The sequence below is a fragment of the Cebus imitator genome, unplaced genomic scaffold (genome assembly GCF_001604975.1).
Source record: "Cebus imitator isolate Cc_AM_T3 unplaced genomic scaffold, Cebus_imitator-1.0 Scaffold39, whole genome shotgun sequence".
NCBI classification, from domain to species: domain Eukaryota; kingdom Metazoa; phylum Chordata; class Mammalia; order Primates; family Cebidae; genus Cebus; species Cebus imitator.
The window spans coordinates 2,277,903-2,304,672 of record NW_016107354.1 but is presented as its reverse complement, the minus strand read 5'-3'; the positions used below and the strand labels follow the sequence as shown (position 1 = coordinate 2,304,672).

The 26,770-nt window shown below is 47.0% G+C and overlaps 1 protein-coding gene across 3 annotated transcripts in view; it reads right to left on the bottom strand.

The window, feature by feature from the left end:
• The window catches only part of MICALCL (MICAL C-terminal like), an 83,007-nt gene extending 56,875 nt beyond the window's left edge, over window positions 1–26,132 (bottom strand). The window contains exons 1-5 of one of the 3 annotated variants that reach the window (XM_017525749.2): window positions 24,936–26,132; window positions 20,781–20,944; window positions 14,868–14,945; window positions 9,817–9,959; window positions 7,273–8,554 (exon numbers count right to left, since the gene is read on the bottom strand). In XM_017525749.2, the coding sequence (XP_017381238.1) occupies window positions 7,273–8,554; window positions 9,817–9,954 (1,420 nt within the window). In that variant the 5' untranslated portion in view covers window positions 9,955–9,959; window positions 14,868–14,945; window positions 20,781–20,944; window positions 24,936–26,132. The remainder of the gene's footprint in view (window positions 1–7,272; window positions 8,555–9,816; window positions 9,960–14,867; window positions 14,946–20,780; window positions 20,945–24,935) is intronic. The other 2 variants (XM_017525750.2, XM_017525752.2) reach the window with 2 other exon arrangements.
• Window positions 26,133–26,770: the final 638 nt, after the last annotated feature.

Genomic DNA, 26,770 nt, shown 5'->3' with positions numbered 1-26,770 from the left:
AAGCAGAAGTTGCAATCCTAGTCTCTGATAAAATAGACTTTAAACCAACAAAGATCAAAAGAGACAAAGAAGGGCACTACATAATGGTAAAAGTATCAATGCATCAAGAAGCGCTAACGATCCTAAATATATATGCACCCAATACGGGAGCACCCAGATACATAAAGCAAGTTCTTAACGACCTACAAAGAGACTTAGACTCCCACACCATGATAGTGGGAGACATTAATACTCCACTGTTAATATTAGACAGATCAATGAGACAGAAAATTAATAAGCATATGTAGGACTTGAACTCAGATCTGGATCAAGCAAATCCAATAGATATCTACAGAACTCTCCACCTCCAATCCACAGAATATACATTCTTTTAAGCACCACATCACACCTACTCTAAAATTGACCACATAATTGGAAGTAAATCGCTCCTCAGCAAATGCAAAAGAACAGAAATCATAACAGTCTCTCATATCACAGTGCAATCAAATTAGAACTCAGGATTAAGAAACTAACTCAGAACTGCACAACTTCATGGAAACTGCACAACTGGCTCTTGAATGCTGACTGGATAAACAATGAAACGAAGGCAGAGATAAAGAAGTTCTTAGAAACCAATGAGAATGAAGACACCATGTACCAGAATCTCTGGGACACATTTAAAGCACTGTCTAGAGGGAAATTTATAGCAATAAATGCCCACATGAGAAGCAAGGAAAGGCATAAACTCGACACCCTATCGTCAAACTTGAAAGAGCTAGAGAAGCAAGATCAAAAAGACTCAAAAGCTAGCAGAAGACAAGAAATAACTAAGATCAGTGCAGAACTGAAGGAGATAGAGACACAAAAAACCCTTCAAAAAAATCAATAAATCCAGGAGCTGATTTTTTGAAAAGATCAACAAAATAGACCACTAGCCAGATTAAAAAAAGAGAGAGAAAAATCAAATAGATGCAATAAAAAGCGATAAAGGGGATACACCACTGATTCCACAGAAATACAAACCACCATCAGAGATTACTACAAACAACTCTATGCACATAAACCAGTAAACCTGGAAGAAATGGGTAAATTCCTGGACACTTGCATCCTCCCAAGCCTAAACCAGGAAGAAGTCGAAACCCTGAATAGACCAATAACAAGGGCTGAAGTTGAGGCAGCAATTAATAGCCTACCAACCAAAAACTGCCCAGTCCAGATGGGTTCACAGCCGAATTCTACCAGCCATACAAAGAGGAGCTGGTATCACTCCTTCTGAAACTATTCCAAACAATCCAAAAAGAGGGAATCCTTCCCAAATCATTTGATGAGACCAACATCATCCAGATACCAAAACGCAGCAGAGACTCAACAAGAAAAGAAAACTTCAGGCCAATATCCATGATGAACAAAGATGCAAAAATCTTCAATAAAATACTGGCAAACCGATTGCAACAGCACATCAAACAGCTTATCCATCATGATCAAGTAGGCTTCATCCGGGGATGCTTGGTTCAACATACGCAAGTCTGTAAACGTAATTCACCACATAAACAGAACCAAAGACAAAAACTGTATGATTATCTCAATAGATGTAGAGAAGGCCCTTGACAAAATTCAACAGCCCTTTATGCTAAAAACTCTCAATAAACTAGGTATTGACAGAATGTACCTCAAAATAATAAAAGCTATTTACGACAAACCCACAGCCAATATCATACTGAATGGGTAAAAACTGGAAGCATTCCCTTTGAAATCTGGCACTAGACAAGGATGCCCTCTCTCACCACTCCCATTCAATATATTATTGGATGTTCCAGCCAGAGCAATCAGGCAAGAAAAAGAAATAATGGGTATTCAAATAGGAAAGGAGGAGGTCAAGTTGTCTCTATCTGCAGATGATGTGATTGTATATTTAAAAGATGCCATTGTCTCAGCCCAAAATCTCCTGAAACTGATAAGCAACTTCAGCAATGTCTCAGGATACAAAATCAATGTACAGAAATCCCAAGCATTCCTATACACCAATAACAGGCTTCAAGAGAGCCAAATCATGAGCAAATTCCCATTCACAATTGCTACAAAGAGAATAAAATACCTAGGAAGACAACTAACAAAGGATGTGAAGGACCTCTTCAAGGAGAACTACAAACCACTGCTCAAGGAAATAAGAGAGGACAGAAACAGATGGAAAAACACTCCATGCTCATGGTTAGGAAGAATCAATATTGTGAAAATGACCATACTTCCCAAAGTAATTTATAGATTCAATGTTATCCTCATCAAGCTACCTATGACCCTCTTCACAGAACTGGAAAAAACCACCTTAAACTTCATATGGAACGAAAAGAGAGCCTGCATAGCCAAGACAATCCTAAGCAAAAAAGAACAAAGCTGGAGGCATCATGCTGCCTGACTTTAAACTATACTACAAGCTACAGTGATCAAAACAGCATGGTACTGGTACCAAAACAGAGATATAGACCAATGGAACAGAATAGAGGCCTCAGAGGCAGCGCCACACATCTACAACCATCTGATATTTGACAAATCTGACAAAAACGAGCAATGGGGAAAGGATTCCCTGTTTAATAAATGGTGTTGGGAAAACTGGCTAGCCGTGTGCAGAAAGCAGAAACTGGACCCCTTCCAACACCTTACAGTAAAATTAACTCCAGATAGATTAAAGACTTAAACATAAGACCTAACACCATAAAATCCCTAGAAGAAAGCCTAGGCAAAACCATTCAGGACACAGGCATAGGCAAGGACTTCATGACTAAAACACCAAAAGCATTGGCAACAAAAGCCAAAATAGATAAATGGGACCTAATTCAACTCCAGAGCTTCTGCAAAGCAAAAGAAACAATCATTAGAGTGAATCGGCAACCAACAGAATGGGAAAAATTTTTTACAATCTACCCATCTGACAAAAGGCTAATATCCAGAATCTACAAAGAACTAAAACAGTTTACAAGAAAAAAACAAACAAACCCATTCAAAAGTGGGCGAAGGACATGAACAGACACTTTTCAAAAGAAGACATTTATTAATGGCTTAGCCCTCTAGACTGTGAGCTCCTGGGCAGGGACCAGGTTGTATTGACTTTGTTTTCCAAGTGTCCTGCCTAGGGCCTGGCACATAGTAAGTGCTCAATAAATGTTTCTCAAGTGCCCTCTGGAAAAAAAAAAAGACATTTATGAGGCCAGCAAACATATGAAAAAATGCTCATCATCACTGGTCATTAGAGAAATGCAAATCAAAACCACATTGAGATACCATCTCACTCCAGTTAGAATGGCAATCATTAAAAAATCTGGAGACAACAGATGCTGGAGAGGATGTAAAGAAATAGGAACACTTTTACACTGTTGGTGGAAGTGTAAATTAGTTCAACCATTGTGGAAGACAGTGTGGTGATTCCTCAAGGCCCTAGAAATAGAAATTCCATTTGACTTAGCAATCCCATTACTGGGTATATATCCAAAGGATTATAAATCGTTCTGTTATAAAGACACATGCACACATATGTCCATTGTGGCATTGTTTATAATAGCAAAGACCTGGAACCAACCCAAATGCCCATCAATGATAGACTGGACAAGGAAAATGCACATATACACCATGGAATACTATGCAGCCATAAAAAACCATGAGTTGATGTCCTTTGTAGGGACATGGATGAATCTGGAAACCATCATTCTCAGCAAACTAGCACAAGAACAGAAAATCAAACACCATATATTCTCACTCATAGGTGGGTGTTGAACAATGAGAACACATGGACACAGGGAGGGGAGCATCACACACAGGAATCTGTTGTGGTGGACTAGGAGAGGGACAGTGGGGGGTAGGGAGGTTGGGGAGGGAAAACATGGGGAGAAATGTCAGGTATAGGTGATGGGAGGATGGAGGCAGCAAACCACATTGCTGTGTAAGTACCTATGCAACAATCCTGCATGCCTGCACATGTACCCCAGAACCTAAAGTGCAATAAAATATATATATATAAAATAAAATAAATAATTATGCTAGGTCTATATACTATAAAGTGCAAAATATTCCTGAGGGTCACAAAAAAACACAAACTAATGGAAAGATAACTTATATCATAATTTTACACGTTCTTGCCAAGTTACTTATCAATTTAATTCAATTCCATAAAAGTATTCACAAGACTTGTTTTGGTATACAATCAAGCTTATACTAAGTTCATATAGAATAACAAACAAGCAAGAAGTCAGGAAATTTTAGAAAAAGGAAATCAATAATGGAATACTCTTCCTGCCATATAGTAAAATACCTAAAGTAAAAAATATATAAATACATAAAATTAAATATTTAAAACAGTGTGATACTGATACACAACAGACAACTAAATGGAATATAATAGATGGTGTGGAATTAAGTCCATGTTCAGGAATTTTATATATGATAAATATGCCATCTCACATAAGAGGAAAAGAGAAGTTATTTACTAATTTTTTAGGATAGCCAGGAAAACATCTAAAAAGTAAGACAGGATCTATAGCTCACATTTTATACTAGGATAATTTCTTGATGTAAATACTTAAATGTAAAAATATTGAGAACAATCAAACAAAAAGACTAGAAGAAACTGTAAGAAAATTCTTCTACAAACTTAGAAGACGCTCTTTCTAATTACTATAAAACCCAGAAGCCATACTATAAAATTGTTTCTCACTACTATGTAAAGGTAGACATTTTATATAAGAAAGTCATTGTAAATAAAGTCAAGCACAAACAAGAAATTGGTAAAAAAAATACTTGTAATTTGTAGCATTACAAAAAATGGCTAAATTTCCTTTTTACTAAAGAATCCCTCCACATGATTAAGAAAAACTCAACAAACCAATAGAAAACTGGACAAAGGACAGAATCAGCTGGTCACAGAAAAGGAGATGGAAATGGCTCTTCAACATATAAAAAGATGTTCAATCACCTTATTAAACAACAGATGAAATCTAAACCACTTCAAGATCTATGTTTCACCATCAGATCGGTAACACAGTAGTTAGTGCAAATGTAGAAATCGAGTTCTCATACTTTGCTGCTGGGAATGTGAACCAATACACTATGCTGAAGGACAAGTTGGCAATATCTAACAAAGTTCCCAATTCACATATCCTTTGCTCCAGCATTTCCACTTCTAAGAATTTATCCTCCAAATAAATTAATGCATATGCTTAATGGCCTAAGTTCTCAGTTGATTATTGTAGCACTGTTTGCAATAGCTAAAGACTGGAAATAACTTAAACTTTGCATCATAGGGGGCTGGCTACATCAATGATATTACATCTACACAGTGGGATACTGTACAACTGTAAAACAAAGAAGAAAGTGCTTTATATACTAATATGGAATAAGTTCCAAAATAAAATGAAAAGTTCAAAAAGAGTGCACATAGCATGCTGCCATGCTATCACTTGCATTAAAAAAAGAAAGAATATGTAAATTTGCTCTTACACGTACAAATTCTGTCTGCAGGAATGCCTGAGAAACTGATGACAATATCTATCACTAGGATAGAACCTGGATTGCTCAAGGACAAAGAAGGGAAAGAGAACTTTTTATTTTGTGCCTTTTGTACCCTTTGATTCTGAACCATGCAAATGTATTATCAAAAACGCACAACACATTAAATTTTATGATGTGTGACATAAGAGTGTATTGCCACACATCATAAAATTTAATGTATTATGCATTAATAGTTTATTAAATTATTTAATTTATTAAACTAAAGTTTAATAGTTATTAATTTGTTATGCATGTTTAAGAGTTATACTTCAAGCTGTCCATGCTTATCCTGAACCTGGCTGAAAATAAAGTCTCTTGTTAATCTAAATAGCTATTTGATTAAGGTACCACTGAAGACAAATAATATATTACCTGAAAACTAATGTTCCAAAATAAAAGTTAGATAAGAAAATAAAAAGGCTTTTTTTTTGAAAAAAGCAAAACAAAGTTGTTCAACAATAGAGATGGTAGGATCAGACTTTGTTTAAAGCAGCCGAACAAGCATCAACAACAAAAAAGAGCTCCTGTGAATGTTTAGCTAAACTGTCTCTAAGGGAATAGACAAAAAGTTTGGCAAGAAGGAGAGGGGATGAGCTAATACATTTTACTTTTTATTAGATATTTCCATATTGTTGGATTACTCTGATTATTTGATATATTAATTTTAGAATTTAAAAAATTTAATCAGATTTAAATTATTTAAAAAGCCTGCATTTCCATTGGTAAGCAAATATGCCTAGGTGTTTAGGCTAGGAGTTTAAAGGAAAAAACATTATATGCATAAAGATGTTCATTCAACACCGTATTAAACATAAGTATATGCATATATAACATATATACAAATATAAGTTAAACAATAAGACGATAGTTCATTAAATAACATATCCACCAGACAATATTCAATTAAATTACATTTATGTACACTACATGGTAACTGGCATGATATCTATGATATAATGTTGTTTATAAATGATACAAAATTTTTGGCTAGGCATGATGGCTCACATATGTAATCCCAACATTTTGGGAGGTTAAGGTGAGAGGATTGCTTGAAGCCAAGAGTTTGAGACCAGCCTGGGCAATATATTGAGACTTCATCTCCACAAAAATTAAAAAGTTAGCTAGGCACTTCAGTCCAGAAGTTTGAGGCTGCAATGAGCCACGATCACGCCACTGCCCTCCAGCTTGTGAGACAGAGCAAGACCCTGTCTCTTAAAAAAAAAAAGAGTCTGGGCATGATGGCTCATGCCTGTAATCCAAACACTTTGGGAGGCCACTGCGGGTGGATCACCTGAGGCTAGGAGTTCAACACCAGGCTGGCCAACATAGTGAAACATCATCTCTATTAAAAATACAAAAATTAATTGGGTGTGGTGACACACACCTGTAATCCCAGCTAATTGGGAGGCTGAGGCACGAGAATCACTTGAATCTGGGAGACAGTGGTTGCAGCAAGCTCAGATCATGCCACTATACTCCAGCCTGGGTGGCAGAGTGAGACTCTGTCTCAAAAAAAAAAAAAAAAAAAAAAGTTGGTGGTACAGCTATAGTTGATTGGTCTCTTTTCAACACTTTCTATAATTTCAAAACTAATTTTTTCATATTTTTTTCAAAATTTTCAACTTTAAGCTTAGTTTTCCTACTTTTGTTAGAATTTGAGAAGCAAAACAAAGCAAAAGATGCCTTCTTGTTGATGCAATGAAGATAACTAACTGCCCAGCATGAAGTGCAGATGTTTATCCAGCCAGAAGCACTTACCTGCACCTCCAGCTGAAGGAGAAGGAGGAGGAGAAGGAGGAGGGGCTGCCTGGCACAGGGAGGTGCTTTTAAAAGGCTGCAGCAGCTTCTCCAGGGCCTGTGCACTGTCTTCAGACGGTACCTTCCTCTTGGGGCTGCTGAAGAGGTCCCTGATATCCTTCCTTTGTCTGGATTCCTGGAGGAAACTCTCAAAGGATTTGTCTTTGAGTCTGAGGGAGGAAAAAAGTGAGATTCTTTTCTTTGGAGGCCTAGAAGCATCTGGGAAGGTCTCTTGCAAACTCACTTTCTCAAGGAGTGTAGGGACATCTTCAATCTTGCTGCACGGTGGGGACATGAGAGCAGGAAAGATCTTGGATGGCCGATTGGGCAAACTATGGGTGCGGAGGGCAGAGCCAGGAGGGCTAAGGGCTGAGGACTGGTTTCTCCCAGGGGAATGCTGGTCCCTGTCTTTATTGGAATTGGTTTTCCGAAGGCTGAATGAGCGAGTGCAGGTGGGTGTGGGCAAAGTTTTGAATTCTGGCTTGGCCCAGGCCCTCTTCCCACCTTCAGAGTTGGGAAGGAGGGGCTCTAGGGACCTCCGGATGGCATTGGCTATAAGCCGGAGAGGGGACCTAGGTGGAGGCACGCTTCGCTCCCCTCGAGCTTGTTCCGCGGGGGTCCCTGTCTCCTCCTGAGCCCCTCTCTGGGTTGGCAGAGGTTCTCTTGTCACCCCAGGGAGCAGCAAGGGGCGAACTGGCTTCAGCACCCGGGCTCCTCTACTATTCTCAGTACTCTTCTGGGAAAGTCGCTCCCCAGCTTTGAGGTGCACTCTCTCAGGGATGGAGTCATTCCAATCCAGCAACATGGTCTTCTGCTCCTGAGTGAGGACTAACTTCTTTAGGCCTGGCTTCTCCTTTGCCAGCACTGGTCCTCTCTCCTCTTCCTTCCTGGTTCCAGTATTCCCTTTTTCCTGGTCTTCTCCAGCCAAGGGAGACAGCTCTTGGCCTGGCAAGCACCTGTCCTTCCCCCAGATGGGGTGTGGGTCTCTGTGCTTGCTTCTGATGTCCCCAAGAGGGGCCTCTGCTGGCTGGCACTCATCAGAAATCATCTCTGCAGGGCCTGAGATGCCATCTTCACCAGGGCTCCCCAAGCAGTACTCTGCCCACTCTGGCTCTGGGTGATGAGGCAGATACAGGGGAATTTCCCTGGGTGCTCCTTGGGCTATGGCTCGCCTCCAAAAGGTTGGAGTGGGAGGACTTGGATGACCTCTTGAGACCTGTGAGAGGGGCTCAGAAGCTGTCAGCTAGAGGGGATGGACAAAATAGCAGTTACTTAAGTTTTCCACCATTTATTTATATGATGAAAGCAAATCTCAATCCACAACCCCCTCCCTTTTATTCTTTCCATCTCAGATGCTCAAATTCAAAAATAATTTTGCCTTAGATGATTTCAAAGGGATACTCTTTGTTCTAAGTAGCTGCCTTGCATCCTGCCAGGATCTGCATGGAACCCCTGAATCAGCATTGTTGAAAGGCTTTTCTGAATCCCAGGTTAGCTAGGATTCAGGAAGCCAGAGGGGAAGACAAAGGTAGGGCCCTGCTGTTGACAAGCTCCTGGGCCCATGAGGGCAGGGCTGGCTGGGCCTCTGTGGGTAACCAGGCACATAGGGAAAGACAAGCTCCTCCTTTTCTTGCTCAGCCATTGTCTCTACTAAAGGGCATGTTCCACGCATGGGTATGTGCCTCCAGCCACCAAGAAACCAAGGCTTCTTCCTTGGAGGCCATCAAAGTAAGAAGCAACAGTCACCCTCTGGGCTGAAGCTGTGGTGGCACAAGGATGGCCCTTAATACCTTCCCATGACCCTTTCTAACCTCCCTCCTTGCACCATTGAGAAAGTAGCTATTTCTAGAATGCAGGAACTTAGCCCTTGGCAAAGAGAGAATGTGCGTGGATTCTAGGGGTGGCTGTGGCCTCCCCAGAGCTCTGGTGCCTGAGGGGCAGGTCATAGCACCGGGGCTTCACCAGAGCACACATCTTTTCTGTCCCGTGCACTCTACTTTCAGAGCCTAGAACGGGCCTGACAGGTAACAAAGGCTTGATAAATACACACAGAAGGAAAGAGTCCAGCCTGCCTATCAATGATGACATTTTATATCCAAGGGAGGTGTTGCTTCTAAGGTTCTTGGACGCTACCAAAGGGACCCTCCCTTCTGTGTCTGCCATCCTACAGCTGAAAATTCCTCAATGCCCTCTGCAAATGCTCAAGGGAAAGGTGTCCTGGCAGCTCTGCATCCTATGGAGACATGGCATGGAGTCTAAACCCTGTAAAGTTTGCTGAGAGAGTAACTGCATCCTCAGAATGGCTGTAAAGGAGCAGCAGGAGCTTCTGTGAAAGGTACATGTGAGGACAGCTGGTGTAGACCTTTGACGGTGTGTCTTCTGTCCCTGGCTTTGCACTCAGGTTGACCTATGAGTACGTGGAATCCAGAGATAAGTGTGGAAGGTGGGAGGAGTACCTGTAGCTCAGCTTCCCAACAGCTGGGCAGGACCCTCAGGGACACTCACCTGGGGCAGGGAGGAACCATCCCCTGAAACACTGGTTGCAGAAGGTGGTGGGGAAGATGAATGAGAAGGCAGTGAAGGAAGAGGAGGAGAAGGAGAAAGGTCCTTTGGAGGTGACATAGTTCTTTTGTTCACTGGCATCAAACCTACCAAGGAAAAAACACACTCTTCATTACAAAGTGTTATTATTTTATCAAGAAAAGAGGAGACTTTAAGTGAAGCTCCAATTCTATAAACAGAAAGAGGAAGATGTCAGAGCCTGACTCAGAGGTTCCTGGTGCCGAGGCTTGGGACTCAGAGGAATGGGGAGGGCAGTGGCAGGGTCCCATGGGGCAAAGGAAGTCCCAGGGTGGGAAGTCTAAGCATCATTGTGTTTCAGACTCATGCGAGGATGCTCTTGAGAGATGTATCAGGGCATCTCCAGAGCATTTCTTAGAAATACGCATCTGCCTCCAAAGAGTGTCCTAAAACCAACGTGGTTAGGAGCTGGGCTGTGTTAAATCACTCAGTCAATAAACCACCTGAGCTTTCCTCCCACAAGATGTTGCACCCTTCGCTGTGGGAACAGACAGGACAGACATCCACGACTAAGGAGATAGACTCTTCCTCCTCACATGTGTGCCAAGTGGCTCTCAGACAGGAAGAGTCGTTTAAGATTTTAAGAGAACACAAGGGCAGGAGGTTACAGTGAGTATCAAATCATTTGAGGGATATGGAGTGGGGCCCATGCCAAGTTCCTGTTGGTCAGGGAACAAATGGGTTACAGTGTGGCAGCTCAGAGACGCAGGGGAAAGGTGCGGGGCAGGGGCCTGAGGACAGGCCTGATTCTGCCCTGTGAGGGGCTGAGATCATCTAGTCTGGTGAGAGCAGAATTCTGACAGTTGTACACTGTAAGATCAACCAAGCTCACATGCATTCTCTCTTTCTCTCCCTCTCCCCTCCTTTTCCCTCTCTCCCCTTCCTCCTCTCAAACATGGTAATTTAAATCTAAAATCTCAAACATTTTGTCTCCATATTGGATCATTTCAGACCACTTGTCCTCAAATCATTTCTGTCAAATGCCATGCACCCTTTCAGATATGCCCTTTCGGTACCTAGCCTGAGCCCAACCAGCTCTCCCCAGAACCGTGGTGGCACGTAGGGCGGTCCCCCAGAAACTTCCCAGGACCACCACGTGGAAGGAGCCCACTCTCTTGTCTGACTCTCTGCTTCTGGCCGCTCAGCTGACCCATTCAAATTTTCCTCCAGGGTGTCTAGCCTTCAGATTTTCAACCGCTTCTTAGCGTAACACAAGCCCCTGGTCTCAGTTTCCCCAAAGCTTTGGGTGGTGAGCTCTTCCTCAGGGACCCACACAGGTCGGCCAAAACCATCCCACTGAGTCCCCTCCACGCCGGGGGCCAAACTCTTCTGGATATCCTGTCCTGCCTTCCCCCACACACCAACGCGAACGTGTGCGACCGTGTGTCCCAGCCTGGGGCTCTGAACACATAGCACCACATGCCCACGCACGGTCAGCAAGCTCCCAGAGGGAGGCCTCGCAGAACGCTTGCGGGGGGTGGGGGAAGGTAATTCCAGGAACAGACATGATCTGAGGGCGGCAGGAAGGAGCTGCCAGGGAGGCGGCTGGCCAGCCTCCCGCTACCCCCATCGCAGCCCGGGATGAGAAGGTTCCAGCCTAAAAAGGCAAAAGTTGTGAGTCAGTCGTTGTCTCGCTTCCCATCCTCATCCTCAGCTTGCCAAATTCCTGCCAAATTCCTTCTTCCCTTCCTCCTTGCACCCTCCTTCTCCTCTCTCTGCTGTCTTCCGAATCAAACCCCTTCACTTGCCTCCTCTCCCATCAGCTCAACAGACTGCCTTTTTGTTCCCCTGAGGATCCCTCAGGGAACCTCCTGACAGGAAGCCAGGACCACCTCGGGAACCAAGCCTGACAGAAACGCCTCAGGGCTCACAAGGTCATGACCCGGAAGCTGTTCCCTTCTTCTCCTCGCCCTCATCCCCACTCCCACCCCCACTAGGGAGTCCCTCTCTCCACACGTGGTCCTCACGCACTGCCTTCAAGATGGAACTCCAGCAGGGCTTGAGGAGATTGGGGAAGCAAAGCTCCAGCTCAAGCCAAGCCTCTGGTCCCTGAGCTGCCATTCAAGCCACTGCTTGGGAGTTGGGCACAGCCTGGGGAGGGAGGTAATGGGAAACCTCTCCGACCCGACGCCCACTGTGTCTTTGGGTTCTCTCAGAAGTTGGTGAAGGGGAGCCTGGAACTCCACCTCCTCACACACACACCAGCTGCCTGGCTCTGAACAAGTTACTCAACCCCTCAGTCTCCTCATCCAAAAAGTGGGCAGTCTGGTGCAGCTTCATGGGGTGGCTGAGTGGGTAACATGGGCTAAAAAGAGATGCCCAGTTGGCCGGGCGCAGTGGCTCACACCTGTAATCGCAGCACTTTGGGAGGCTGAGGTGGGCCGATGACTTGAGTTCAGGAATTCAAGACGAGCCTGACAAACATGGCAAAACCCCGTTTTTGCCAAAATTACAAAAATTAGCCGGGTGTGGTAGTGCACGCCTGTGGTCCCAGCTACTTGAGAGGCTGAGGTGGGAGAATCTCTTGAACCTAGGAGTTGGAGGTTGCAGTGAGCCGAGATCACACCACTGCACTCCAGTCTGGGTGACAGAGTGAGACCCCATCTCAAGGAAAACTAAAATAAAAAATCAGAGGTGCCCAGTGGGGCAGGACACAAAGTAAAAGCTAGTTCTCGGCAAAATATGAACTCCATTAGCTTCCCATCCTCTCATGCACACAAGCCGTGTCCAGTGAAGACACCACGCCCTGGCCCACTCCAGAGGGGGCTGCACACTCTCCCCAGTCAGGATTTTTCTAACTCTTGGGCCGGGAGCTCCTCATTGGCTAACTCACATCCCCCACTGCTGGCCGTTTCCCTGAAACCTACACATGGCCCACAGGGGCTGCCCTGCCCTCTGCAGGGTCTCAGTCACGCGTGCTGCTGGCCCTATGGCTGCTTTGCCTGAAGGATGCCGAGGTTCAGCACCCAGACTGCCTCTGGGTCAGGCGCTGGCACAGCCTCCTCTCTGGGACCTCTGGCAGCAGCAACCTTTCCCCTAGATCCTACAGGTCATCTGCCAGCATGATCAGCTGGGGAGGGTGCCTAGGGCAGCCGCATAGCTCCTCCGGTCGTCCCACTGGGGCTTGGAGCCAGAACCAGCTGAGATGGGGCAGTCATGCCTCGACAGGAGGGATGGTACCACACATCCTGCTTCCAATGGCAAGGCCAGCCCTGCCTCCTGGGGTTTCCTTTTGGGCAAAATGAAGACAATCAAAAAGATGGCTCTGGTGGCTTTCAGCTCCAGGGATTTTCATGAGACTGGGACTCCAGGGTGCAGCTTCCCAGAGCTTGGAGGTTTTGCGAGGCTCAAATCCCTCTCAAAGTCTTGGAGCGTCCTCTAGGGGTGGCAGCCTGAGCAGGCCTGAGCCCACGTGCTCCCTTTGCACTCAGTCCAGCCAGCTTGCTCCTTGGCTCCTTCCTGCCTTCATTGATTCGGCAAACAAGGACTGGGTTCCTTCTCTGGGCCAGACCATAATAGACACTAGGCTGATTGAAATGATCAAAACTCAAACACTGCCCTCAAACCAGCTTTCATATGACCTTGAGAAACACTGTGCAATACTCTTTGATAACTAAAGGCTGAGGTCCCCAGGTCATCCCAGACACCGTGGGGCTGTTCAGCAGTCCTCTTGTTGCGGCGCCTCCCCCAGCAACCCAGCCCTACTGGGGAGCAGGGGTCTCCCAGCAGCCTCCCTGCTCTCACCCCAGGCTGAGAGCTCCTCGAGGAGGGACTGAGCCCCCACACCGGCAGCACACAGTAGGCTGGCAGCCTTGGGATGGACTCTGCACCCACACAGTCTGGGCTCGGGCAGCAGGGTTCCAGGGACTTGGGGAACACTGGAGCAGGGCAGTAAAGGTGATGACCAATGTGTGGCAATGTTAGCTCCTCTGCCTCTGCTGTCACTGCTTGGGGCTGTCAGAGGATTCAGGAGTCACTCTGGGCTGTCCCCAGATGAAGTGGCCTGCCCAAGAGTGCAGCCGTGGGTCCTGTTCCCAAGGTGTCCATGTCCCAGCCTGACCCAGTGGGAGGGTGGTGGGTCTGGGGATGGTGGGGGAGTGACTCACTGGCTGGGAGTCCTGACTCAGAAGGAAAGAAGACCAGGGCTCAGTTCCAATTGCAGCAACATTTCTTGGTAGAAACCCCTGTCTAAGCCAAGGCCTTCCTGGGTCCTCCTCTCCTAGGGTGAGGCTGGAGAGGGAGTGAGTGTCAGGGTAGGTGGAAGGCAGCAATGAGCCTGGAATTGGATGAAGAATCTCTGGCCCTCGCTCAGGGCCTGGGGAGGGAACTCTGCTAAGTGTTGCAGCGCCTGGATCGCGGGCCTGCTGACACGGTGAGCCTGTGTGGTCACTGCGCCCCCTGGTGGGGCCTGCTGCCTCGGCACCTGCTGCAGCCCAGCTATTCCCCAGGGTGCTGGGACCAAGGCTGGCTCAGAAAAAGGAGCTGGGGTGTGTAGGTGTAGGGGTGTGTGTGTGTGTGCGCGCATATGTGTGTATTTGTAGAGGTGTGTGTGGATGTATGGGTGTGTGTATAGCATCCTGCTTTGCGTGAGGCTGTTAATCTGACGCTCTAGTCTCACCCCAGCATACAGAATCAAATCACAGAGCTTGTGAACCATGGCTCACTTATCTGTATTTTAAAAACTTAGAGGCAATGATGGCTAAGACCCTATCTAGGTGAAACTGTAGAATCCTAAAGCTCCATAATTCCTGAGCCGGGGGTGGAGTGGGATGGGAAGATCTTGAGTCCTTTGGAAAAGGCTCCCTCTAGTCAGCAGTAGAAATAAAATCAACGTTATATTTTATTTCTTGCCTCTGACAACCAGGAGGCCATGCCAGAGAGATACCATGTAACAAATGAGAACAGCTGCCCCTGAGAATTAACCAGAGATCTCTGCCCAGCCCCAGCCTCCCACCCCCAGAGAGCTGGTGACTCACTTGACCGGAATTCTCTCCTCCAGTTCTGGTATTTGCTTGGGGTTGGAGACTGGAAGCTATTGGCCCGTTGCAGAGCTGCTGTGGAAAAAGAAAGGGGCAGGGAAGATGGGGCCGGAGCAAGAGTCCATTAAAAGTGTAGAGTAGGTAGGAATTTATCTCCTATGGCTCATTTACCACAGGTTAATAGACTAATGATCGTAATCGACTGAACCCTCTCCTTCCCTCACACTGTGCTCCTACCCTCACAACACACACTGCCAAACTTTTTATTTGTCCACACATCAAATATTTTTGTGTGTGTTTCCGTTTGTTTGTCACCCAGGCTGGAGTGTAGTGGTGAGGGTCACGGCTCACCGCAGCCTCGACCTCTTGGGCTCAAATGATCCTCCTACCTCAGCCTCCCAAGTAACTGGAACTATAGGCACATACCACCACAAGCAGCTAATTTTTTAATTTTTATTTTTTGTAGAGATAGGGTCCCACTGTATTGCCCCGGGTAGTCTCAAACTCCTGGGCTCAACTGATCCTCACACCTCAACCCCGCAAAGTGCTGGGATTACAGGCATGAGCTACCACGCCTGGCATCAAATATTTATTGAGACCCTGCTATGGGACAGGCACTGCCCTCAGAGAATGCCTCAGACTAGGAACTATCATCACTAAGATCATCAGTAAGCATCCACATGCATATATGCATACGTATAGACATATTTACACACACATCTGTATAGACACACATGCATATATTCATTCATGTCAGAACAGTGGTTTAAAGCTGAGGCCTCACATCAAGACTCCATATATGTAATACATAAAAACTGGGGCTGCTCTGATTGAAGCTAGGAAGCTGCAGGAAGTTCTACTCTCTGCCTCCCCTTTTCCCACAGAGCCCCCCAAACCCTCTAGAAACCAGGTTTAACTGAGGCTGTGGACCATGATTGCTGTGGCCCTCCCTTGGCCTGGTTCCAAGGGAAACATATTTCTGGGACACTGTACTTCCTGTGGAAGACCCTTCTGCCAGCTGGGCCTTGAGGATTAGCTGAGCAAAAGGAACATCACACATGCAGAAGAAAAACAGGTCTTGGGCTCTTAGACCTGTGTGAGAGTGGGCAGTGGGGTCCACATGTTCCCTGTTCTCAGGCAAGGCCTGCAGATGCATTCTCAGGCTCCAGGCCCCTGTGCCTCCATCACAGCTGGAGAGGAAGGATGGGGACAGTGAAGGTCTGAGTGTGCGCACAGGCAGGGCTAGGAAGCATCAATGGAGAGGAAGTCCAAGGGCATGATGTGGGGTGGGAGATGGAGGCAGCAATGGTCTGAGTCCAGGACTCTAAATCCAAGGCCTGGTAGCCCAGCCCTCTGTCTTTCTTTCTGTCTAGGCACAGTGCTAGCTATTCCACTCCCTGCCCGGCCTCACAGTGGGGCTCCTTCTTAGCAGCCAGGCTGTGGAGGACAGGTGTCAACCACTACCTGGGGGCTTACTTTCCTCAAGACCAGATCCTTTATAGCTCCTCTACCTCCCTCACTCCACGTGTGAAACTGCCTTTGCAAAATTATAACTGAGAAAATTATGACAGTGAAAGAAATCTGACCTAACCGATCGATCTTGCTTCTAACCTCCAAGCTGCCTTTGTTCATTCCTGGGCGAAGGCGGAACTAACTTTGGGAGAAACTTAGTTTATAGTTTAGTTTGGAAATAAAGACGATAACAGCCCTCTCCCCAAACAAATCCCCTTCCTGCCTGGGAATGAGACTGCCTTTGCAGGACTAACAAATTCACCACAAGATTAGAAATTGTGGTTTAGGAGTCATGCAGCTGGAGGCTGTAAGATTCGGGACCTCCCCAAATTGCATCCTGGGGCTAACATTGCTATTGTAAAGCCTAAGAGCAGGGCTTGAGATATTTTGCAGACCCTGCACTCAGAGGATCAGCCGGCACCACTCAGACTGATAAACTGGCTCATCTGGTCTTTTAGCCCCACTCAGGAACTGACTCAGCACAAGAGGACAGCTGGGACTCTGTGATTTCATCTCTGACCTGACCAATCAGCATCCTCTGTTTTCTGAACGCCCTACTCACCAAATTATCTTTAAAAACCCTGATCCCCAAGTTTTCAGGGAGACTGATTTAAGTAATAATAAAACTGTGGTCTCCCATACAGTGACTATGTGTAAATTAAACTCTTTGTCTATTGCAATTCCCCTGTCTTGATAAATCAGATCAGTCTAGGCAGCAGGCAAGGAGAACCCACTGGGTGGTTACATTTGGAGATGCTTCATGCCTGCTCTGCCTGGCAGGTTCCCAATGCCACAGGCCTGCTCTTAAAATCAAGTCCATGGGTTTGAGGAGGAGCCTGTGTGGATGAGCACACAGCTACATCCTGCGGGCCAAAGCTAGCCTCTTAATCTCTTAATGAAAACATTTCTCAAAATAATAATTTTTAAAAACCTGCATAAAGCTCTCATTGCTTATTAGCTTGTAACTTGGTGGAATGGAACTTATTGGAAGTGGCTAAAATTCATGAGCGATTTTCCATCACTGGTGTTACTAGAGTACACATTTTTACCACAGTGGGAACAACAGGGTGGGTGGTAATGATTTCCTCTAGTAATGTTGAGCAGCATAGAGGGGGCTGATCCCTTCTTTTTAGCTTATATTCGATGTGAGTTTATTTATGTTAAAGGAGCACTTTCAGAGATCTTAGTGCCTGACCCACTGTAAAAGGAGTCAGAGGGTATTTTGCCACGTGGTGCTGATGATATCATTTTACTGTTACAAACTGATAAGTGTCCTCCATATGCCATTGGACCATCCTGTTATCAAATTATGGCCAGAAAAAAGATGGATGAATACCAGTTCCTCTAAGTCAGGATAATTTGGGGGCAGGCTGTTCTCCTAAATCTAACTGGTATACAGCCAAGAGTCCAATGCACTAGATCAATTCATTTAGCTGCTTGGGCATGGATTTTACAATGAATTCATCTAGGCAGGCCTTCCACAAAGCTGCATTTCTGATTCCCAAAGTGTAGAACATGGCCTACTGTGTCAAAGCGCCTGGGGATGCTTGCACAAAATGCACGTACTTGGCCCCATGCCACACGCACTGCATCCGAATCTCTGAAAACCTGGGAATCTGCCTCTTAAACAAGATTGTCAAGAACCATTGACACCGATGTTTTGAGGCTTTCTGCAGCCTCCACAACATAGGGTGTGAGCTTACTTCAGGCATCCTCTTGGGCATGCTCTATGAACTCTGAGGATGTAATAGGTTCCTTCATGTGCCAGGGTAGTCCCAGGAGTCTTTTTAAAAATTGTGGCAAAATATGCATAATATAAAAATTGTTACTTGTACATTTTTAAGTCTAGACTTCAGTGACATTGAGTACTCTGACCCTGGTGTGCAGCCGTCACCACCTCCCCACCTCCCATCTTCAGAACCCTCTCCTCATCTCAACAAATGCTTGTTTTTTTAGGACTGGCTTAGTTCCCTCAGCATCATGCTTTGAAGGTTCATGTAAATTGTAGCGTGTGTCAGAGTCCTTTCCTTTTAAAGTCTGAATAACATTTTGCTGTATGGATATACTATGTTTTGTGTATCCGTTTGTCTGTCAGACATTGATTTGCTTCCCCGTTTTGGCCAATGTGAATAATGCTTCTACGAGCATGGCTGGACCAACCTGGAGTCTTTTTAACTCCACACTGAAACCAGGAGTCTTTTCAAAGCAATATACTGGTCTTGTCTGGCATCCCCTTGATTTACCTTGGAGGCCTTTATCCAGCTGACACTTGTGGTTAATGAAGTTCCATTAAACCCACTCAAGGGGTCAACCCTGCATTATCAGGTGAAGTGATGGGGTTACCATAACGAGCAACACAAACACAGCACTTAGACCTGGGCCAGAGAGCTCAGCCACACATGTGGTCCACCTAGCAATGATCAAGACCACGACTGATGAAGACTAACTCGACAAAGAATTGTTTGAGAGCACACAGGTCTACCCACTTCTCTGTCTACTCTGTATTTTGTTCTGGAGTTAAACTGGACTGTCAGAAACAAAATGCTTTGGCCTCACTACCCAACCCAACCCAACTAGACTTTCAATCCAACCCTATCCTGCTAAGAAAACTGCGATCGCTGAGTCATGTTTTGTTGTCATTCCCTCACCTTCCAGCAAGGGATGCTGTAAGGAACAGCCTGGAGAAAACTAGGGCTGCATTTTCTGAGAAACTGTGAAGACACGATCTAACCCATTTCTCAATATCATCTATTCAGCACAAGCCGGAAACTCTCTATAGAGTTAAGCATTAGGAGAAATTGTGCCTGCTCAGAGACCTGCTGCAAACCAATACACATTTTTCTCATGCACGATGAGAATAATGATGTTCTGCGTTTCCTTTTTAACGCTAGAAGACAGAAAGCTCAGAAGCAAACTTACGATTCAACTAGAGCAACTGTTCAGGACTATGGTCTGCCTCTCTGAGGTCTATCCCTCCCAAACTGGTTTTGCTAGCCCTGATTTTGAGGTTTAATCTTTCATGTTTATAGAGGTACAATTTTGTTTTATGTTTCTCTTATAAGTTGCCTAAAACCTTCTGGCAATTGAATGGGAAATGGAGAGAAGGGATGAAAAATAGCCTGATTTCGTATCTAGAAATGGGGAGCTGGAGCCCAGGGGGATGGAAGGGTACACCAAGGCCACGTGGTAACTGGAGGCAGGGCTGGACCCAGCTGGGCACAGGAGAGTACTTGGTTCAGTGCCAGTGCTGAGACTTTCTGCACAGCCCCGCAAATGGTACTCAACAAATGTGTTTGGATAATAATCTGTCCTTCTTTTTAAAGTATCACTTTAAAAAGAAATATGAGGGCAAAATTCAACGTTTCCAGGATTTAAAAATACCTATTGAGTTCTTCCTGCCCCAGCCCTGGTCTTGGGAATCCATCACTCCTGGGAACATTTCATGGACCAGGTGGCAATTCTGCTCTTGGCCACCAGATGGCGGTGCAGGACAAGTTGAGCTCCAGCTCTCCCAGGGCAGCTAAGGCTGTGAGGCAGGCCAGTGGGCAGCAAGTTACTGTCAGGTTAGCCTGTTTCTTCCCAGGCTCGCCCAGAAGTTGCCCATAAGTCAGAAGATTTGGTCCCAAGTTGTTGACTGAATCAAAACACCCAATTCCAGGTCACCTTTGTATTAAACGCAAGCTGGGCTGCTAAGTAGGCCAGAGCTTGGGCGGTAGTGGCTGTGGGGTGTCACCAGCCCTGGCTAAGACTTTGACAGAGCACTCAGCCTGTTTGCTCACCTGTGGAACAGGCTTCACCCTACTTACCCACAGGGTCATCCTGGGATGGGATGGGGCCACGTATGGGAAAAGTCCTGGCCCATTACAGGTATGCAGTAAAAGTGCATTCATTGTTGTGTAGAATTGTTTGGGTCCATCCCACATGCCCCAAACACCAGAAATGGCCCCAGTGCTGTCAGACGGTCCCAAGGAGACAATGCCATCTAGGGTCACATGCTGCCAGACAGCAACCGGACCCAGCTCCCTTCCCTCAGGGGCTGTGGGTGCTGGAGGGGCCCCTAAGGAGATGTCCACACAGGAGGCAGGAGGGAGAGCGCTCCAGGCAAGAGGAAGCTGTGGGCCCCTTATCCCTGGCAGCCTGTGACATACCACAGCCTGCCAGGCCCCGTGACATCCTCCCTGCTGGGATTCCAAAGCTTTCATGGAGTGGGAAGCCAGGCCTGGGTCCAGTCCCCTCACTATCACTTGCCTCACTCTCCCCAAAGGTCCTAGCCCCACTGCCTTTGAGCCTGAGGGCGAGGCCTTCTGTCACCTGGTCCTCCATGAGGGAAATTCGTCTGTGAGGGTCTCTGCTCCCTCCCCGCGTCCCAGAATCAAGCCCTGCGGGCTCTCTGCTCACCGTGCACAGCTCTGGGCTCCTCAGGGCACTGTGGAGAGACCGCCCTGCTCAGGGCCCTCCTCAGGGAGGCGTGCGGTAGAGACAAGGGTGCTGACCAGGGTTTCTCTTCACAGGGCTCTGGGCGGGAGGGCTCGCAGCCACCACAGTCAGACTCTGTGTCAGAGCTAGAAGGAGGAAGGAGCGGGTGGGTGAGTCGGGGCCCTGGAACCCACACTCTAAGACACCAACACTACCCAGCACTCCTCCAGTGCACCTGGGGGGCCTGGGCTTAGTCCTGTGTGCCCAGAGCCCAGCTGTGGACTTTGCTGTGGGTTGAATTGTTTCCTGAAAACTCATATGCTGAAGTCCTAACCCCAAGTACCTTCAGATGTGACTGCATCTAGAGATAAGGCCTTGAAGGAGGTCATTAAGGTACAGTGAGGTCATTAGGTGGGCCCTTGTCCAGCACACCTGATATCTTTGTAAGAGGAGGAAATGTGGACACCGACACACACAGAAGGAAAACACTATGCGAACAGGAAGACGTCATTGACAAGCTCAAGAGGGAGGGTGGAACCCACCTTCCCTCAAGCCCTGCCCACACCTTGACCTCGGACTTCCAGCCTCCCAATCAGTGAGAAAATACATTTCTGTTGTTTAAACAGCCTGATCTGTGGAGCTTTGTTATGGCAGCCAGAGCTGAACAACACAGGCTTGGCTCAGAGCAAAAGAAAGGGGCCCAGCAGTGTGTGAGGAGCTGTTTGAATGAAGACTGCTCTGCTCACCTGCACCTGTCCGGGCATGAGCCCTAAGGTCTCTCTGGCCAGGTAAGCTCATCATTAGGGACTTGGTCCTGAAACTTCAGGCATTTAAATACTGCTCTCTTCCTCATGGAATGGATGAAAGAACGGAAAATTCTACCTGAGTAGGGGTAGGGGGTGGGTAGTATTTAACATGGGCCTTAAATAACTGGTAGGGATTCAATTATCTATAGGAAGATATTCATACTCTGGAAGCAACTCATCAGAGCCCAGGGCTTTAATAGCCTCTAAAATCACCATCTCCGGCCCTGCCTCCCAGAACTTCACACTTACATATTTGACTGCTTACCTGACATCCACACAGACACCGGCATCTCAAACCCAATGCGTCCCAAACAGAACTCTTGATTTTCTCCACTAACCTGCACCTTCTCTGAAATCTTCCCCACCTCAAGATAACTTTAGAAATGACCATACCAGCCATTCAGTCACTCTAGAAAAATTCTGGGAATTGCCCTGAAATTCTCTTTCCCTCTCATGCAGTCCACTAGCAAATCCATCTCCACTGGCCCCACCTCCTGTCCCCAAGCTGCGGACTCCCACCTGCTCTTCCTGTGTATTCATCCTCACACAACCCTGCCTCATCCATTTCCCAAAGCAGGGTCTGCTGATGTGTGATAACTGTAAATGAGATGTCACTCTTCTACTTAAAAATCCTTGGAATTACAGTCATGTCTTTCATAATGACGTTTTAGTCAGCGATATAACCCATATATGATGGTGGTCCCATCAGATTACAATGGAGTGGAAAATTCCTATCACCTGTGATGTCGCAGCCCTCGCTAACATCGTAGGGAAAGGCATCACTCACATGTTTGAGGTGATGCTGGTGTAAAACCTACAGCACTGCCCCCAGTTAAAAAGTAAAGAATAAATGCATAAATTTAAAAATAGAAAAAAGCTTACAGAATAAGGATATAAAGAAAAAATATTTTTCCAGCTATTCAATGTGTGTTTTTTGCTGTGTTATTACAATAGAGTTAAAAAGTTTAGAAAGTAACAAAGTTATAGTAAGTCAATTTATTATTGAAGAAAGAGAAATATTTTTCAAATAAGTGTAGGATATTCTAAGTGCACAGTGGGATAAAGTATACAGCAGTGTACAGTGACGTCCCGGCCTTCACATTCACTCACCACTTACCCACCCACCCACAGCAACTTCTAGTCCTGTGAGCTCTGTTCACAGTAAGTGCCCTATACAGGTGTGCCCTTTTTTTAATATATTATATTGTGTTTTTACCATACCTTTTCTATGTTTAGATACGTTTAGATTCACAAATACTAACCATTGTGTTACAATTGCTGATAGTATTCAGTACGGTAATGCACGGTACAGGTTTGTAGTCTGGGAGTAATAGGCCGCACCATACAGCCTGGGTGTGGAGGGAGCTATCCCATCTAGGTTTGCGTAAGTACCCTCTATGATGTTCACATAATGGCAGAATCACCTCATAACACATTTCTTAGAACACATCTCGACTCTTAAGCAATGCGTACCTGAATACCTAGAATACAGTTTATCCTGTCTTACAAGCCTGGCTCCTGCCTTCCTTCCTCGTGTACTCCCTTATCCTTCTCCCCCTCAGGGTGTACCTGCCTCGCAGATCTTCTCTACCTCTGAGACAGGCTCACTCTCACCCTGGGGCCTGTCACTCACTGTCGTCACTTCCTGCATTCCCCTCCTCCCTTGGGTGTTCCTTCTTGTCAACCAATTCTCAGCTTAAATGTCACCTCCTGTCAGGCGCTGTGGCTCACATCTGTAATACCAGCACTTTGGAAGGCTGAGATGAGTGGATCATGAGGTCAGGAGTTCAACACCAGCCTGGCCAAGATGGTGAAACCTGTCTCCACTAAAAATACAAAAATTAGCCAGGTGTGGTGGTGGGTGCCTATAATCCCAGCTACTTGGGAGGCTGAGGCAGGGAATTGCTTGAACCCAGGAGACGGAGGTTCCAGCGAGCTGAGACCGTGTCACCACACTCCAGGCTGGGTGGCAGAGCGAGACTCTGTCTCAAAAAAGTCACTTCCTCTGGGAGACTGTGGGAATTTGTCTGCAAAGGTGGTTGCAATCATTCCCCTTGGATCCACACCCCTTTGCAATGGGGGCTTTGCAGCTCTTTCCCTAAAGAGTGCAGGCTATTCCCCACCTTTTGAATCTGTTCAGGCCTTGTGACATGCTGTAGCCAATCAGGTGCAACAGGAATAGCACTGTGCATTGCCAAGCCTCGACCTCAGGAGATCTTGGATGGCTCCCCTCTTTCTCTTAAGGCCATGGGAATAAGCCTGGGCTGCTGGTTGGAGGATGAAAGACCCACGGCCCAATAGCCCTCTGTCACCCCAGCTGACGGTCAGGCTCCAAAGCAGAACCCTGCTGGCCCAAACACACAGGTGAGCCCAGGAAGGCCAGACCTGCCCAGCCGTGCCTGGCTTACTTGGTCAGGCTTGGCTTACCCTGGTCTGCTTTATTACACAATCATGGTGTAATGAAGGGTGGTTGGTTTAAGTCACTCACTTTGGGGCTGGTTTGTCACTCAGCATTATTGCCGGCATCAATAACTGCTGCAGAGGCCTTTTCCCGGCCTCAGTCTAAGGCAGCTGACCAGCCACTCCATAGCAAGTGTCTGTTTTATCTCTCGACCTGACGCATATGTGATGCTTTTCTTGTTTAGCTACTCACTTGCTTCCTCGGTGGCTCCCAATGTTACGAAAGCCATGGGAAAGCAAGGAGCTTGTCTTGTGCTGTTCACTTCTGTATCCTCAGAGTCTAGTATGTAATAAGCAATCAATACCTCCTGTTGACATACCTCTTGAGTGAATTCAGTGCATCTGGGGGAGTCCTGGAGTCTGCATGTCTAATAACCACGCCAGGTGATTCTGATGCAGGTGATGAGGACACTGCTCTGAGAAATAGTCACCTACAGCACCAGGGCTTCACTCCTCATGTCCCCCACTCTGCCTCCTAGCCTGCCCAGCCCCATGCATCACCATCTTGCAGTGGGCAGGCCCTAGGGGCAGGTGACACCCATTCTGCAGCCCTCACTGCAATCAGCATGACAACTGCCTCCTGAGAAGAGCATGGGTCCAGGCCCTTTCCCTTCCTGAGAAAATAACAATTGCTAACACTTACAGTGCTAATGATGTGTGGGCACTGTTCTATACACTTAATACATATGAATTCTGTGAATCTTACAACTCCCTCTGAGATGGGTACTATGATTGTCCCCATTTCACAGATGAGGAAATGGAGGCACAGAGAGGCCACACTGCAAGTGAGTAGAGAGAAGACCCAATCCCAAATGCCATTTCCTTCCTCCAACCCCAGTTCTGTCCCCATCTGGCAGTAGCCTAAGCATACCTGCTGTCCTCGCTGGTGACCAGGACACGCACAGCCAGCACATCCTGTCCAGCTGCATCCTCCCCAGGGCTGATCCTCACCGAGGTCCACTCGGAGGGCAGGGGAGAGGCGGTGTCTCCTTCCAAATCACTGTGCTGTGGCTCAGAGATGCTCTTCGGCTTCTTGGGGGAGGTGGGCTCATCTGCTGAGAGGAGAGCAGGGTCTAGAGAGATGGTGCGAATGAATGGCCTGGCAGGACTCCTCCAGGGGCTCAGAGCCCCTGCAGGTCTGGCTTCTATTCAGACCCTCCAAAGCTGGCCCTGTCCTCTGTGCCATTGCTGGGACCCTCACCCCCGAGCCCACCAGAAGCCCAGGCATTCAGGGCACGCCTCCTACATGCAAGGCATGAATGCACAGATCATCCCACTTAATCCACAGGGAAGGTCCTGAAATGCTCAGAGGGCCCATTCTGGGCTAACCAGCCTCTGAGCTGTTGCTGTCAAGATGGCAACGTCCAACATGTTGCTAAATCCAGGGGTAACATCACAGTTCTCATCTTATTTGACTATGTGACACAGCGGCAGCATTTGACCCAGCTGGTCACTCCCTTGTGGAAACAGCTCTCAGCCTCTAGGATGGCATGGCCTGCCCAGCCCCCCAGCCCCTACTTCACCGGCCAGCTCCTTCAATTCCTCTACTGATTCCATCCTCTCCCCTTGACCTTGTAACACTGAGAGATGCCAGGGCTCAGTCTCTGAACCTCTTTTCTTCTCTGTCTGCACTCACGCTCCTGATGCTCCCATCTGGTCTCATGGCTTTAAATAACCCTAGACAACAATGACTCCCAGATCTCTATCTCCAGCCTGGACACACCCGACTCTAGACTTCTAGAGACCACTGCTCACTTGCCTCTCTATCCAGGTGTCTAACAGACATGTCAAACTCAACATGTCCGAAGGGAGTTCTTCATCTTCTCCCCTCACCCAGCATGTCCTGCCCACAGCCTTCCCCCTTTCAGTAAATGGCAAATTTGGCTTCCTGGGACTGCAGCCAACACCTCACCAGCACCTTAGACTGCTCTTGTTCTTTCATTCTTCATTCAAGCCATTGGCAAATCCTGATGGGTCTGCCCTCAAAACATGTCAGGAATCCAGACCCCTCTCACCACCTTCCTACCCCTGGTCCGGGCACCATCGTTTGTTGCTTGGATCATAGAAACGGCCTCTGCCCGGCCTCCATCCCTGCCCTCTTGCTGTGCTGCACCCCTCAGTCTATTCTCAACACAGCAGCCAGGGTGACCCCATTAAAACCCGAGTGAGATCATGCCGCCCCTCTGCTCAAAATCCCCCAACGGCCCCTCATTCACTCAGAGTGGAAGCTGAAGCCCTTACCAAGGCCTGAAAGGTCCAACATAATATAGTCCCCAGTGCATCCTGTGACCTTGTCCCCTAGCACTGGCCCCAGGCTGGCTCTGCCCTACCCATGGCACCTCCTTGGTGCTCCTCCCATACTCTGGGCACACGCCCTTCTCGGATCCCTTGTGCTGCTCTTGCTTCTGCCTGTAAGGTGTTATTCCCAGACGTTCCCCTGCAGGCCTCACTCACTCAGTGGCTGTCTTCAGGTCCTTGGTTGAACGTCACCTGCCCTGACCGTCCTATTTAAAATTGCAGCCCACGGCCTCAGTGCTCTCCACTCCCCATGATTTTTATTCATGGTGTTTCTCAGCCTCCGATGAACTATACAATTTTCTTTTTCATTTTGTTTATTGTCTCTTCTATGACTAGAATGTAAGCAGTGATTTTTGTCTGTTTCATTTGTTGCTAGGGTGGTCCCTGGCGAAGGGTAGGCGTTCAGTG